Source organism: Takifugu flavidus, chromosome 21 (assembly GCF_003711565.1).
Source record: "Takifugu flavidus isolate HTHZ2018 chromosome 21, ASM371156v2, whole genome shotgun sequence".
NCBI lineage: Eukaryota > Metazoa > Chordata > Actinopteri > Tetraodontiformes > Tetraodontidae > Takifugu > Takifugu flavidus.
In genome coordinates this window covers 6,335,950-6,348,255 of record NC_079540.1, presented here as the reverse complement: position 1 = coordinate 6,348,255, position 12,306 = coordinate 6,335,950, and the positions used below count along the sequence as shown (strand labels likewise).

Here is a 12,306-nt window from a genome sequence, read left to right as displayed (position 1 = left end):
CTAATTGGGAAGTTCGCAACATTAGCAGCCGCAAATGCGTCATGTGATCTCGACGTCTCGCCTCCTAGCTGCCTTGTGAAGATCAGATCATCCTGTTGAAAGGCTGCTGCATGGAGATCATGTCGCTGCGGGCCGCCGTTCGCTACGACCCCGAGAGCGAGACGCTCACGCTGAACGGCGAGATGGCCGTCACACGGGGCCAGCTGAAGAACGGCGGCCTGGGCGTGGTCTCGGATGCCATCTTTGACCTCGGCGTGTCGCTGTCCGCCTTCAACTTGGACGACTCGGAGGTGGCTCTTCTACAGGCCATCATCCTGCTTTCATCAGGTGAGAAACATCAAAGACTTCAAAGAAGCAGCGGCTCTTGAGAACGCGGTAGCCTTTTCTCAATAAGCGAACTTGTCCGCGCTTGTCTGGACGAGCACTTGCTCCGCCCATTTAATCAAGTATGCGCCAGGCGTGACTTGTGTCGACATTGGATTGGAACACATCCCACAATGCATTTCACTCTTGGCCACCGACAGCAGCAGCGATGGCGGGAAGCGTCGGGAAGTTTGAACTCCAGAACCTGTTGTATTGAGGAACGTGAGCAGTCGGTTGGCGGCGGTTATCACAGTAACGAGTCCCTTAACCGATGATTCTACCTCTCTGCCATCAGATCGCTCGGGCCTGAGCAACGTGGAGCAAATCGAGCGCTACCAAGAGGAGTTCCTGCTGGCCTTCGAACATTACATCAACTACCGCAAACACAAAGTGCCGCATTTCTGGGCCAAGCTGCTAATGAAGGTGACGGACCTGCGGATGATCGGTGCCTGCCACGCCAGCCGCTTCCTCCACATGAAAGTGGAGTGTCCCACTGAGTTATTCCCACCTCTGTTCCTGGAAGTCTTTGAGGACTGACCAATGGAGTCGCGTGGCTGCGTGCGTGCGTGTCTCGTCCGTTTCTTTGTGCACATCAGAGCCTGGGAACCCTGGTGGTCTTGGGTGGAACCAGCAGAAGGCCTGTCTCAACGAACCCTGTATTAGCACTACTGAGTGTCGCTTCATTCCATAGGTTAGCATTAGCTCTCTGGTCTAGTCTTGGATGAAACCATTCCTGACAGTGCGGGTACTTTTTTTTTTTTAGTTTGTTTTTTGTTGTGGACGTAACCTCTCACCTCGGATTTCACTTTAGATTTTTCTTCTGTGTGTCGATGATTGTACAGTTAGCTGATTCCTGCTCATGTGGAACCCGTGCATAAGATGCATTTTCCTTCCCTCATGGTGAAAACCCGACCTGAAAGATCAACGACACACGACCACAGCGATCCGTTCATCTGACACCCACTTTCTTCACTCTTCTGACCCGTTACTACGTATCGTAACTGTCGTAGTTGAGCAACTCACCGTCGTGACTGTGAACTGGCCCAGCAGCACTCTGGGTAGTCGATCTTAATATATTTATGTCGTTATCAGGGGTTAAATTGGGCCTAACTAGGTGAAGGACCGCCCTCGGAGGCGGGGCATCGCACCAAATCAACCAAAGTTTAAATTAAAGATGTTTGGAGAAAAAAAAACGATCTTGCCTGCAAACATAGATCCGATTTACCCACCATGACTGCAAAGTCAGTGCTAAAGATAGCCTAGCCTGCTCATGCACACAGCATGTAGCATAGCAAATACCTGTGCTGCCTTCGGGTACACCTCATGGAAAAGACCCAGTTTAACCCCTCCATGATTTCAACACTACACTGTTACACTTCCACGTAGACCTCCAATCACAGGAATTCAGCTGCTCTTCAAGTGTGACCAGACGTCTGTCCGCAGCTAACGAGTTCTTGAATACGCACGAGTGTTGCCTGGAGTGAACGTGTTTGGCCGACTGAGGAAACGGTGCTAAATATTGGCGGGCGAACGATGGCAGCATACTGGGACAAAGAAAAGTGTTTCTTCTACAACTGCAGACAGATTATCTGTTCTTGGGCAGGCTAGCAATGACAGCCAGCGTTAACAAAGCGTCTAATCTGTTTTTTTCACGTTATCACGCTACAGGATGAGGAAATGTAATTTCCTGTAAATGCCGCTTCTCCTCTGATGTCGTGTAAAATAAGACATCAGAACTTTTTAGCACTTGTCAAACAAAACCCGGGGTCAAATATCAGAGCTTTAATATATATATTCAACGGAGTTAAACACCAACTTTAATTTATTATCGTGACTCGTTTGGTTTTATGATTTATTGAAGAAATCTTTATTTGCGAAGTTTTACTGCAACTGTTTCCCCAACAGTTTTAGCAACCACTGATATCACCACTAGAGGGTGCCAAATCATGCACAACGGACAGTTTAACGACAAATCAAAGCCGTTAATTCAACATGAATTATTTGTTGCAGCCAGTCCTCACAAGAGTGACACTAAAATATCTGCTGTCTGGGGTCAGCAGCTAAGCTGTGTCTGGCTGGTCCGATGTCGGGTCCGTCCCAGTATGCTGTCGCCTGTGTTTCTGATCCAAGAAGAAAACTCTGATCCTGCTCACAGCTCCATCAGTGAATGGAGCCCCGACCCGTATCCTCGTGGCCTGAGGCGGGCACGGACCCCCTGAAGCACACAATGACACTGATGTCTGGTAGAGACAATCGTAATGCTGTGCCAAAAAAAATGACCCTCTGCAGAGATGCTAGCCGGCGCGCACCGCTCACACGTCTCAGATTCAAGATATTCTCAAGCATTTCCCACATGTAATGATTCTTACTTGGAAGTCTTTGTTCTATGTTTCTTTCCTTCATCTGTGTGTGGTTGGGAGCCAAAATTGACGTCATGGTGCTACGGCGTGCGCGGTCACGGGCCACTTCCTGGCTCCGCCCTCTTGACCCTCTGGACCTCGCCACAGTACCGTGACCGACCTCTGACTTCCTGTCTGGCTTCACCCTCCTGGAAGCAGCTCCTGTGTGTTCCTCATCTCTCTGTCCTGTGAAGTGATGCCTTTTTCTTTTGTAAATCCGAGCAATAGACTCGCTGCAGTGTTTGAACGACCCGGACCTCACACACACACCTCACAAACTGTACAGAAACCAATGCACAGACAATCAGAGGGAGAGACGCGGCGCCGTCGACACTGGTCGTGTTTGCGTGCACCCCCCTGACGGAGGTGGTAGTAAAGAGAGTTGAAAGCGTGTCGCGTGAGCTGAGACGCACAACCCGATAAAAGCCTCAAGTATCGCCACTCGACATGTCCGATATTATTGGCCGATATTGGCATTAAACGATCTGAAATGATCCCTATCGTTTTTACTTTTTTTAATGACACGACTTGCCCAGATTACACATGAAACCTCTTAGGGGGAGAGACACACCTATATCGGTATCGGTTGATATTGGTATCGGAAATTAAGATGTGGACAATATCGGTATATTGGCTATCACTAAGAAAAAACGATATTAAACATCCCTAATTGTCAGTGTAAATGAAGCAAAGATGGAGGTGAATTTGGGCTGTTGTGATGATAAGGGGATTGGTTGCACAGAATAGTCAAGTTTGAATCTACAGGTCACCTAAAATCGGTCTAGTCTGATACAGGCTAGCTAAGCTGCAATTAGACATGCGACTTATATCATGTGACTGGCTGATCCAATTGTTGCTAAGGTAGAAGGTGTAAGAAAACACGCTGAGGTTAGCATATAGCATGTGTTAACAGTTCCTGTGGATTAAGATAGGAATTTTCTGTCTTTTTGCCTGTTTATCGCAGGTTAGCAGCTATCGTATTGTTTATAGTTTGCAGTTTAGGTTTCCATGTAAAGGACAATATTGTTTAGATGTTAAACCTGCGATCACAACTCCATCCTCTTAAAAACAAAGTTTACTGCTCTTGAACTGTTTGACCTTCTCATACTTCCTGTTCCTGTACCTCTTTTCGTAGGGATTTAGAAACACTCAGGAGTCTCTCGGCACTATAGTCCTTCTCAAAGCCCAGTTGGGTGGAATTTAGGGGATCTAGCCATAATGTTTACATTTGCTACAGACAGCTGGTTCTTAGTAATTTAATGTGGGAGCCAGCACGACGGCCAGTTTTCCTGACGCGATTTCAGATCTAGAAAAGAAAGAAGAGACCTTCTACCTCAGAGTTGATCTAAGTCGGTTCTACAGTCAAACGTCCTCCTTGTGTTTAGCTTTCTTCTTATCTGCGTCACAATTCTCCATCAGTCAGTGTTGATGATTAGTTGCAATTTGGTCTCAAGTTAACAAATTTACACCCAGAACATTTTAGACGGACCTCTCGTGAAACTGCCACATCCAGCTTTGTACTAGCGGGAATGCTACGGCTCCACCGTCATCTCACCCAGAGGAAACGTTCCTCTTCAGGTCACCCAAACATCAACCTGATTGCCGTGTTGCCCCGGTAACAGAGGACCAAAATCATTGAGCGTCAGTTGAAGAAGAAACAAGGTCATGGAAATTCTCTCAAATTGTCGTCATATGAAAAAGCTAGTGTTGGCTTATATGGTCCGGTTGATGACTCAGAAAACCAGAGGCTACTCGATGAATGACCAAAATTAAACTTAATATTCAGAAGTCTGTCCGTGCAACCAGCCCCGCCGTACGACCTGGACGAGAATATTCAGAAACGTTTTTTGACTAAAGAAAAATAATGCATTTGTTTTAGCACAACTTCATAGCAAATGTTGACAACAAAACATCAAAATTTGACCCTCCTTTGCTATTTTTATGCTAGCATGGATGTTCACAAGCAGGTACAGAACTACTTTAAGTATCTCTGACGTCATGAATGTAAGGCTAATTAATCCTTTTTTCAGAACAGCCGTTTAGCCGTTAGCTACTTTGTGTGCTGTTGGAGGTGAGAGTATTGATTTGGGTGTTCGATGGGAAAATAGGTAGATTAAAACGCATTAAAACACGATCAGAGCGGGTTTCCTACTCGCGGTGCCGTTACGCTGTTGTCTCTCCCGCGAGTTGTTAAAATTACTGTTACATACCAGTAACAAAGTTGCACCATAGAAAAGCTATTTTACAGTATCAAGAAAAAGGATGTATATTTTGAGACTGCAGTTTGGGTTTTTTTTTTTTTTTTTTACAGATGTTGGCGTAATGTCTTGATAAAATTGTGCTAAAATAATAAAATCGACCTAATCCATTAGTTCATCAAAACAAAGGTCAGTGAGACGTTTAAATATTTCAAAACAACTTGGTTTTTAATCAAAATGTCATTCTGAAAATCATTTTGAGCTCAGATTTCAGAACCGCTTCATGTGTTGCTAGCATCAGCAACCAAACGCCATGCAAACACATCAAAGGACAACGTCTTCATGGCATCAAGGACTAAATCCTCCGATGCGGGTTTCCTGTTTTCGTGGTCCACTGACCTCCCATTTTATCGTCTATTCAGCACCAGAAGATGATGGCAGGTGGCTATTGTGTGTGTGGGTTCGGTCCAGTTTTGACAGAACTGGTTTGGATACTTGTGATGATGGTGGTGATGATGATGAAAGCAACGTTTCCTGAGAATAAAGATGGTTTTGAGGCAATAATGGATGGTGTTTTAAATTATTAAATAATCAAATGTAATAAAAAATATGGTGAATTATATGATTAAAGGATTTTGATGTTTTTTTTCCTTTTGCCAAACAATTATTCCAAGTGTGTTAAAAATTGATCTGAAATGCTAAAATCTTTATCTTAATTTAAATACAACATATAACGATTATTAATATACATGAAGTCTCATTGTACACATATTTCAAAACTCAATATTTACCCATACTGCTTTATGTAAGTTTTAATTTTCTGTCACTTTATTAGTTCTTCAACTCTGGGATAAAAAGTTTAAATTAAGGTTATTTTAAGTTTCTGCTACAAATTAAAGCAGTGTAACAATGAAAACAGTAAGAATATAAATGAATTCCTTCGTATGAACCTGGAGGTGACGCTTCCGCTGACTGACTGTCGATGGCTTTTCACATCGGTAAACAGTAAATGTGGGTTTTGGGCGAAGCTCTTTGTCGCCGCCTACTGGTGGACAATGGAACTGACATCACGTAAAATCACGTACCGCGTGATCAAAGAGCTCCTTCCGGGTATAGGCCCAGTTTAACCCTTTGAAGTCGTCCAAGATGTTGGTTAATAACCCGTTGGTAGCCACGCCCCGGATGCAGTTTTGAGGAGCAATGAATCGCGGGTTTCCTAGGCCACGCCCCTTCTGAGTTCAACTTTGAACCTCAGATTGGTGTGGCCACGCCCCATATGTACATAGTTTTGAGTAGCCATGAAACAAATTTTTCAGGACACGCCCCCTGGGACTGACCATTGTTCACATTGCCTGACCACGCCCAATTCGTGTGATATAGCCACGCCCACTCATGTAAACTCCAGGTTATTTTGCCTGGAATGTTTTTTTACAGTAACCAGTAAACAAGACAAGCACTCATTTATAAAATTTATTTATATATATATATTTATATATTTATCTTTACAGTCAGGTGTGTATGATAGTTTGTATGTATTTATATAGAAATCTATGCAGACTTTTCACAGAGAACAGAACCACGTCAACACGATAAGCCAAGCTGTGGACATTTGGAATTTTCACATAATGGCATCACAAAAATATATGAACACCAACGTCTCTGTTGCCACGGCGATCTCTTTATACAATCACTCCAGAGATGTTACAATCATATTTCATATGGAACCTTCCACCCTGCCACGAGAACCTGTACATCTGTAAAAGTATTTCCTGCCAGTCATTTCTCACACATGGGGGAAACCAAAAAACAGAGGGGGGGATATACAGTATGCTAGCTAACACAGACTTCTGTCTCGTTGGTTCAGGCCGTCTCCACGTGCGGCGATGGAGTCGCTAACGTGTCCAGTATGTCACGTCTGAATATATCAGGAAAGTGACCCACAACTGTCCAAAAAAAACACCCAAAGAAACACAGCACGGCGTGTAAACAACTGCATGAAAAGCCTGAAGTAAGACTGAAACAGTCTCCCGTTTCGTCAGAGACTCCGCCTCTTCGTTCAGTGCGGCAGGGGCGCGGCAGGGGCGCGGCGGGGGGCGCGGCGGCGCCAGTGGTGGTGTCGTTCCAGGAAAGTCGCTCCTTAAATCAACAAAAGCTGTCACGTATTGCACTATGAATGCAACATCTATCCGTCTACGATATACAGAAAAGTGCTAACGCTCTCAAATGTACAGTACGCTACGCACAAACATTTACATCAGTGTGTCCGTGCGTGTGCGTCGCCACCACACAGGCGCCGATGCCCTACAGTACAGTACAGGAATATATCAGAAACATAATTACACCTCCACATGATGACTCGACGTAAATTTGGAGCTAGCCTCATTCGATAAAGAATCAGTTGATGCAAATTAGAGTTTTTCTTCAGCTTTTACACATAAATAATTCCTTTTAAATTATTCTCTTTTGCTTCGGGCTTCAAGCGTGCCCCCGGACACTAAATCAAACAATTTCAGATGCAAAAGTTTTGGGTATAATTCTATTTTTGTCGGTGGATGGTCCTCGTCCCATCTTCAGTTTGTGTTATAAAGGACCTGAACCCAAAAGCCTCATGGGAAATAAATGAGCCACGTGGTCTCAGGGGTCGGGGGTCCCTCGCAGTCCGGTGAGGTCCGTGTCGGCGTGGGAACGTTCAGGAATGGACCTTGAAGGCGAGCAGCTGCTCCGAGTGCATGTTGTTGAGCGAGCGCAGGTCCGGCAGCTTCAGCAGCAGCTTGGTGAAGATGGCCGACTCGTTGGGGTGGTTCTTGGTGATGAGGCTGCGCAGGGCGCGGATCAGCGTCTCCTGCAGCGCCTCCACCGAGTTCACGTTCTCAATGCCCGAGCGATCTAAGAGAGGGAAGACGGGGCCGTCAGTTTGCTGAGATTATGATGGAGTGAGATCATCTGCAAGCCTGGAGGGATCTAACCTGCAGACACCAGGACCACAGCGGTGAAGAGACTCATCTCCTCCTCGCTCAGACCCAGGTTCATGAGCTTCTCGCTGAAGTCAAACATGGAGTTCAGAAGGTCTCCGGCCCCCATGGCCCTCAGGGCTTCAAGGCTGTACTTTTTCCCACCCAGAAAAGTGACGGTGCGGTTCTTCACGTCGAACAGAGAGGCGAAGCGAACGACCAGCACCTGTGGAACACAACCCCCCCCCCGGTCAGTCAAGGAACCCCCGCTCACCTGGGCGGACTGATGGAGAAATGAATCGTACCTCAAAGGTTCCAGCCTTCAGCAGGCTGACCTGGTCGTGCTGAGAAAGGTCTCGGAATCCTGGAATCTTCTTGGCAAACTCCACCACCTCCCTCACAGCAGGGGTGAAGCTGTGGGAGAACTCCTCCCACACCTCATGTCCCGATTTCTGGGGGTCCACGTAGGCCGACATGTTCATGGGACAAACCTGAGGACGCACGAAAATACTCGGTTAATGATTCCTGTGTATGAAGAATGCGTGAGGTGGTGTTAGTGTGTTATCATCTCACCAGGTACATCCGGTTGCCTCCTCGCCACTGGGACCCCCTGCTGGTGGGGCAGGTTGCAGGTGGCGCTCTCAGAGCTCCATGTGCGTAGGTGGGAGTGTGACTGGCGTCCACGGCCCTGGCCATCCTGAAGGGACAGTGCTTCATGGAATTGTCCTCCTCAGGAAGACAGCCCTGGCTGTTCGGAGGCTCCTGCGCTGCCATGGTAACCAGGTTGTTGTGGTGGTTCCATGCATTCTGCTGCTCCTCTTCCTTGTTGATGTGGGCGGGGCCTGTGGGAGGCAGCGCCTCATTGGCCAGGCTGCTCTGCTCCTGGTTGTACATGAAGGTCTCCTGGTGGGCCCTGGTCACAGAGCCGATCACCTCCTCTTCGCTGCTGTCTGAGGCGCTGTGCGAGGAGGAGCTGGGGCTGGTGTCCATCGCCACCGCAGGTTCGGGGTCAGAGCTGGACTCGGACGCACTGGATGGGGAGCGGGACGGGGCGGAGCCAACAACCTGAGCGGCGGGCTCCGCGACGCCGGCCGACAGAGACGCGTCGACGGGCGGCGCCTGAAGCTGGCTGTTGTTCATCATGTTGTTCATGGCACTCTGCATCTCCAGCAGCATGCGCTGCTTCTCCCGCTTCGGGATGCGACCAAAGCGAACAGCTGTTGGAGCAGACGTTTGAAATGAAATGAGATGAAGTCGTTCATTGATCATTTTTACCACACAAATGTTTGTGGAATACTCACAGTCTCGGGACATCCCCACCATCAGACACTTCTTGAAGCGGCACTGCTGGCAGCGGTTCCTGTTGATCCGCATGATGGGGCAGCTCTCGTTCTTAAGGCACTTCTTGTACTGGATGTTCTGCTGGATGCTTCTACGGAAAAAACCCTGCAGGCACACACACACACACACACACACACAGGAATGAGGACAGAAGGCAGCAGGAACGGAGCGGTTGTGTCACCGTGTCTGTAAAGAGCAGTTTGTTCCTGCTCTGCATCGGACACGTGCAAGTGGAGCTGAGGTTTGCTACAGCGCCCCTGGTGGATGCTTACTGTTCAAGCAGGACACGTGCAGAACATTCAGGATTTAGCTTAATTTAGCATCAATAGCCTGAAGGTGACACATCTGCCCCCTGCTGTTAACTCCTCCACACAACGTGACAGGCTGGTGGGGGGGGGGGGCAGGTTCTGATTCTGCTCTTAGCTGCACGGTGACCCAGTTAAACCAAAAACGTCTGATTCTACCACAGCGTCTGGCACATTTTGCAGACGCCTCCTCACCTTACAACCCTCGCAGGCGTGCACGCCGTAATGAAAGCCGGAGGCCACGTCACCGCACACCTTGCACAGCAGCACCAGGCCGTTGATTTCTGATGAGAGAACAAACACTTTTAATGACCGACCAAACCGATGGTCCTCTGTTCCGTGCCAATCACAACCTAAATCTCAAATTCAAAGAAAGGGACTGGCTTACTGGTGATGCCACTTTTTGCAGTGGAAGAGGCGCGGCCCCCCTTCTGAGTCCCAGGAAGGTTTTGGCACCTGACTGGGAGCGCTGGGTCAGCCGGCTGACCCTGCTGGTGGCGGCTGGGCGATGAGCCACGGGGGGAGGAGGACGACTGGTAGCTGCCGTTGGACGAGTCACTGTGGCACGACTCTGGGCTCGAGCCAGAACTGGAGGAGCTGATGTAGGCTATTACGCCCCCTGGTGAGCGACAGCGGAGGAAAATTAGGCCAAGAACACACTGGAGACAGTAAAACGAATAAAACCTAAAGATTTACTGCCGTAACATCCGGCTTTATTTTGGGTGATAAATTTTGCATTTATCAATCACCAGTCAAAAACTGCAATGTTTCACTTGCATAATGAACTCTCAAAGGGCGCAGAGGGTTTTGTTGCAAAACCAGGAGCGCTCGTGCAACGACAGCAGCTCCTTGACCAGTAGGAGTGCAGCAGACAGCCTGCTGCCGCCTCTGAGCCAGTTTTTCCTCCACAACATAGGCTGACCCGATTTCTTTCCTGCTATTCTCAATGATTAGGTAACAGGCATTACATAATGCCAGCCTCACAAGGGTGTGTAGTACTGTATTGTCAGGCCCCTCCCAGCACCCATTCACACACATCGGCTCTTTAAATGAATGTTTAGGCCAGTTCTGAAGGTAGGATTTTATAAGTATAATCTCATCTTTAGCCAAAACACGGATACTTTTTTGTATGTTTGCATCTATTATGCATTGACTCATAAACTTTATGGCAAAAAAGGTCAATGTTCTGTCTATTTCCTTCAGATTACATAAGAATTTCGAAAATAAGTTATTTTCCTCTTGATAATTGAATATAATAAACACCTTGACAACTGTTCATTATTTCCAAACAAATAAATATATGAGGTGTTTAAATGTCAATGTATATAAAAGTTTTATTCAATAGTTCGTGACGCGCAATCTAAAAAAAGCAGAAAAAGCGAATTAATACAGAATGGATGGTGCATTCATGGAGAGTAGGAAAATCCAATAGACCGAACAGTGTATGGAAACTGGGCCACCAGTGTCCCGTTCCTCAAATCTGTATGCAAGAAAATTAACCAACATCAGACATTTTAGTGCTTAAGATAACTAATCACCAACATCGTCGAATTAAGGGAATTAATTTGTGTTCTCGCTCAACAATTTAAATGACGGACATTCAGAAGGTTCTAACAAAAGTCAAAATCCCAAGGTTCTTTAAACGCTCCGTGACAGTGTGAAGTTTTATTCGCCGCGCCCCCACGTGGGGCAGGAAGGTTCTCTGCCCGGGAAACTAGGTCACCCGGAGCCGCTGTGGACAGGCTCACGTGTATCCGCGGCCAGACCCCACACCAGTTCCACGGCGGGAATTATGCAACCGTGACGTCACGACCAATCAGCGGCGACGCACGGGGAGCGTAAACACAGGCGCACATGGCTAGGCTGGCGAGTCCATGTGAGAAGAAGCGAATGCGGAGCAGCTCCAGCCATGTAACCCGGGCAATGACAACAGCCCGCTGGTACTGCTAACCCAGTTAGGCTTCCAGAACAAGTACGGAAACCAACCTTCGACTGTTCGGTCCGATTGTAAAGTCGGTTCGAAGCACACCACACGAGCTCGTCCTGGTTAAACTAGCGATGGTTCTTTAGATGCAACGTCCTTGCAAATATTCTAATGGTGGAACGTTTACTGTCACCGAACCAGGGGGGAAAAAACACACTCACCAGCTTTGCTTGACTCCATGGCAGACGGGTTTTGGGGGTTTTTTCCTCCTCCTCTGCTACCTCGGTGCCGAAGCCGTGTTTTCGGATTTCGGTTTTCAGCAACTATGAAGTCGCTGATTGATTCCCGGTTCACAAGCGGAGCTTTTGAGCTACAACATTTCCAGCGACGCGACTCATAACCACCGTAAACACGTCAGTGGCGAAGTCGATTTCGGGAATAATTTTACATCAAACCGCGGTCAAGTTTTCGAGGCTTTTTTTTCCCGAGTCTCCCTCGAAGATTGCGCCGCACACAAACGCACCGTGGTGTGTTTCGGATCCTCGGGAGGCACAGGAGAAGAGGCTGTGACCGAGAGGCGCAACTCCGCTGGTTTGGAGGCTGGTTTTGCAGCGACTGCTGCGAGCAGGCTGCAACCATGTGACCCAGATCGTCGCTCCTCCCCCTGCAACTCTGCACCGGTGTCACTATAACCCACTGACATACTTTCACCCGTTTAAAAGTCCACCAAAACCGTCGCCCACCGTGTCAGGTTTCACCAGTGTGAGCAACAACTTGTGCGGAACAAACTAAAGTAGCGTTAAAGTGAGAATCCGCGAGACTTTA

At 47.6% G+C, this 12,306-nt stretch overlaps 2 protein-coding genes across 7 annotated transcripts in view; one reads left to right on the top strand and one right to left on the bottom strand.

Annotated features, from left to right (window-relative positions):
* The window catches only part of thrb (thyroid hormone receptor beta), a 41,688-nt gene extending 36,164 nt beyond the window's left edge, over positions 1–5,524 (top strand). For all 6 annotated transcript variants that reach the window (XM_057021471.1, XM_057021473.1, XM_057021470.1 and 3 more), the window contains 2 exons: positions 69–327; positions 659–5,524. In XM_057021471.1, coding sequence (XP_056877451.1) covers positions 69–327; positions 659–900 — 501 coding nt within the window. In that variant the 3' untranslated portion in view covers positions 901–5,524. The remainder of the gene's footprint in view (positions 1–68; positions 328–658) is intronic.
* Positions 5,525–6,416: 892 nt separating this feature from the next.
* On the bottom strand, positions 6,417–12,100 carry nr1d2b (nuclear receptor subfamily 1, group D, member 2b). The gene is made up of 8 exons (XM_057021464.1): positions 11,703–12,100; positions 9,946–10,176; positions 9,753–9,841; positions 9,213–9,357; positions 8,485–9,128; positions 8,217–8,402; positions 7,927–8,137; positions 6,417–7,846 (listed from the first exon to the last, which is right to left on the bottom strand). The coding sequence occupies exons 1-8, from the start codon at positions 11,719–11,721 to the stop codon at positions 7,650–7,652; spliced, it is 1,722 nt and encodes a 573-aa protein (XP_056877444.1). The 5' UTR covers positions 11,722–12,100; the 3' UTR covers positions 6,417–7,649.
* Positions 12,101–12,306: the final 206 nt, after the last annotated feature.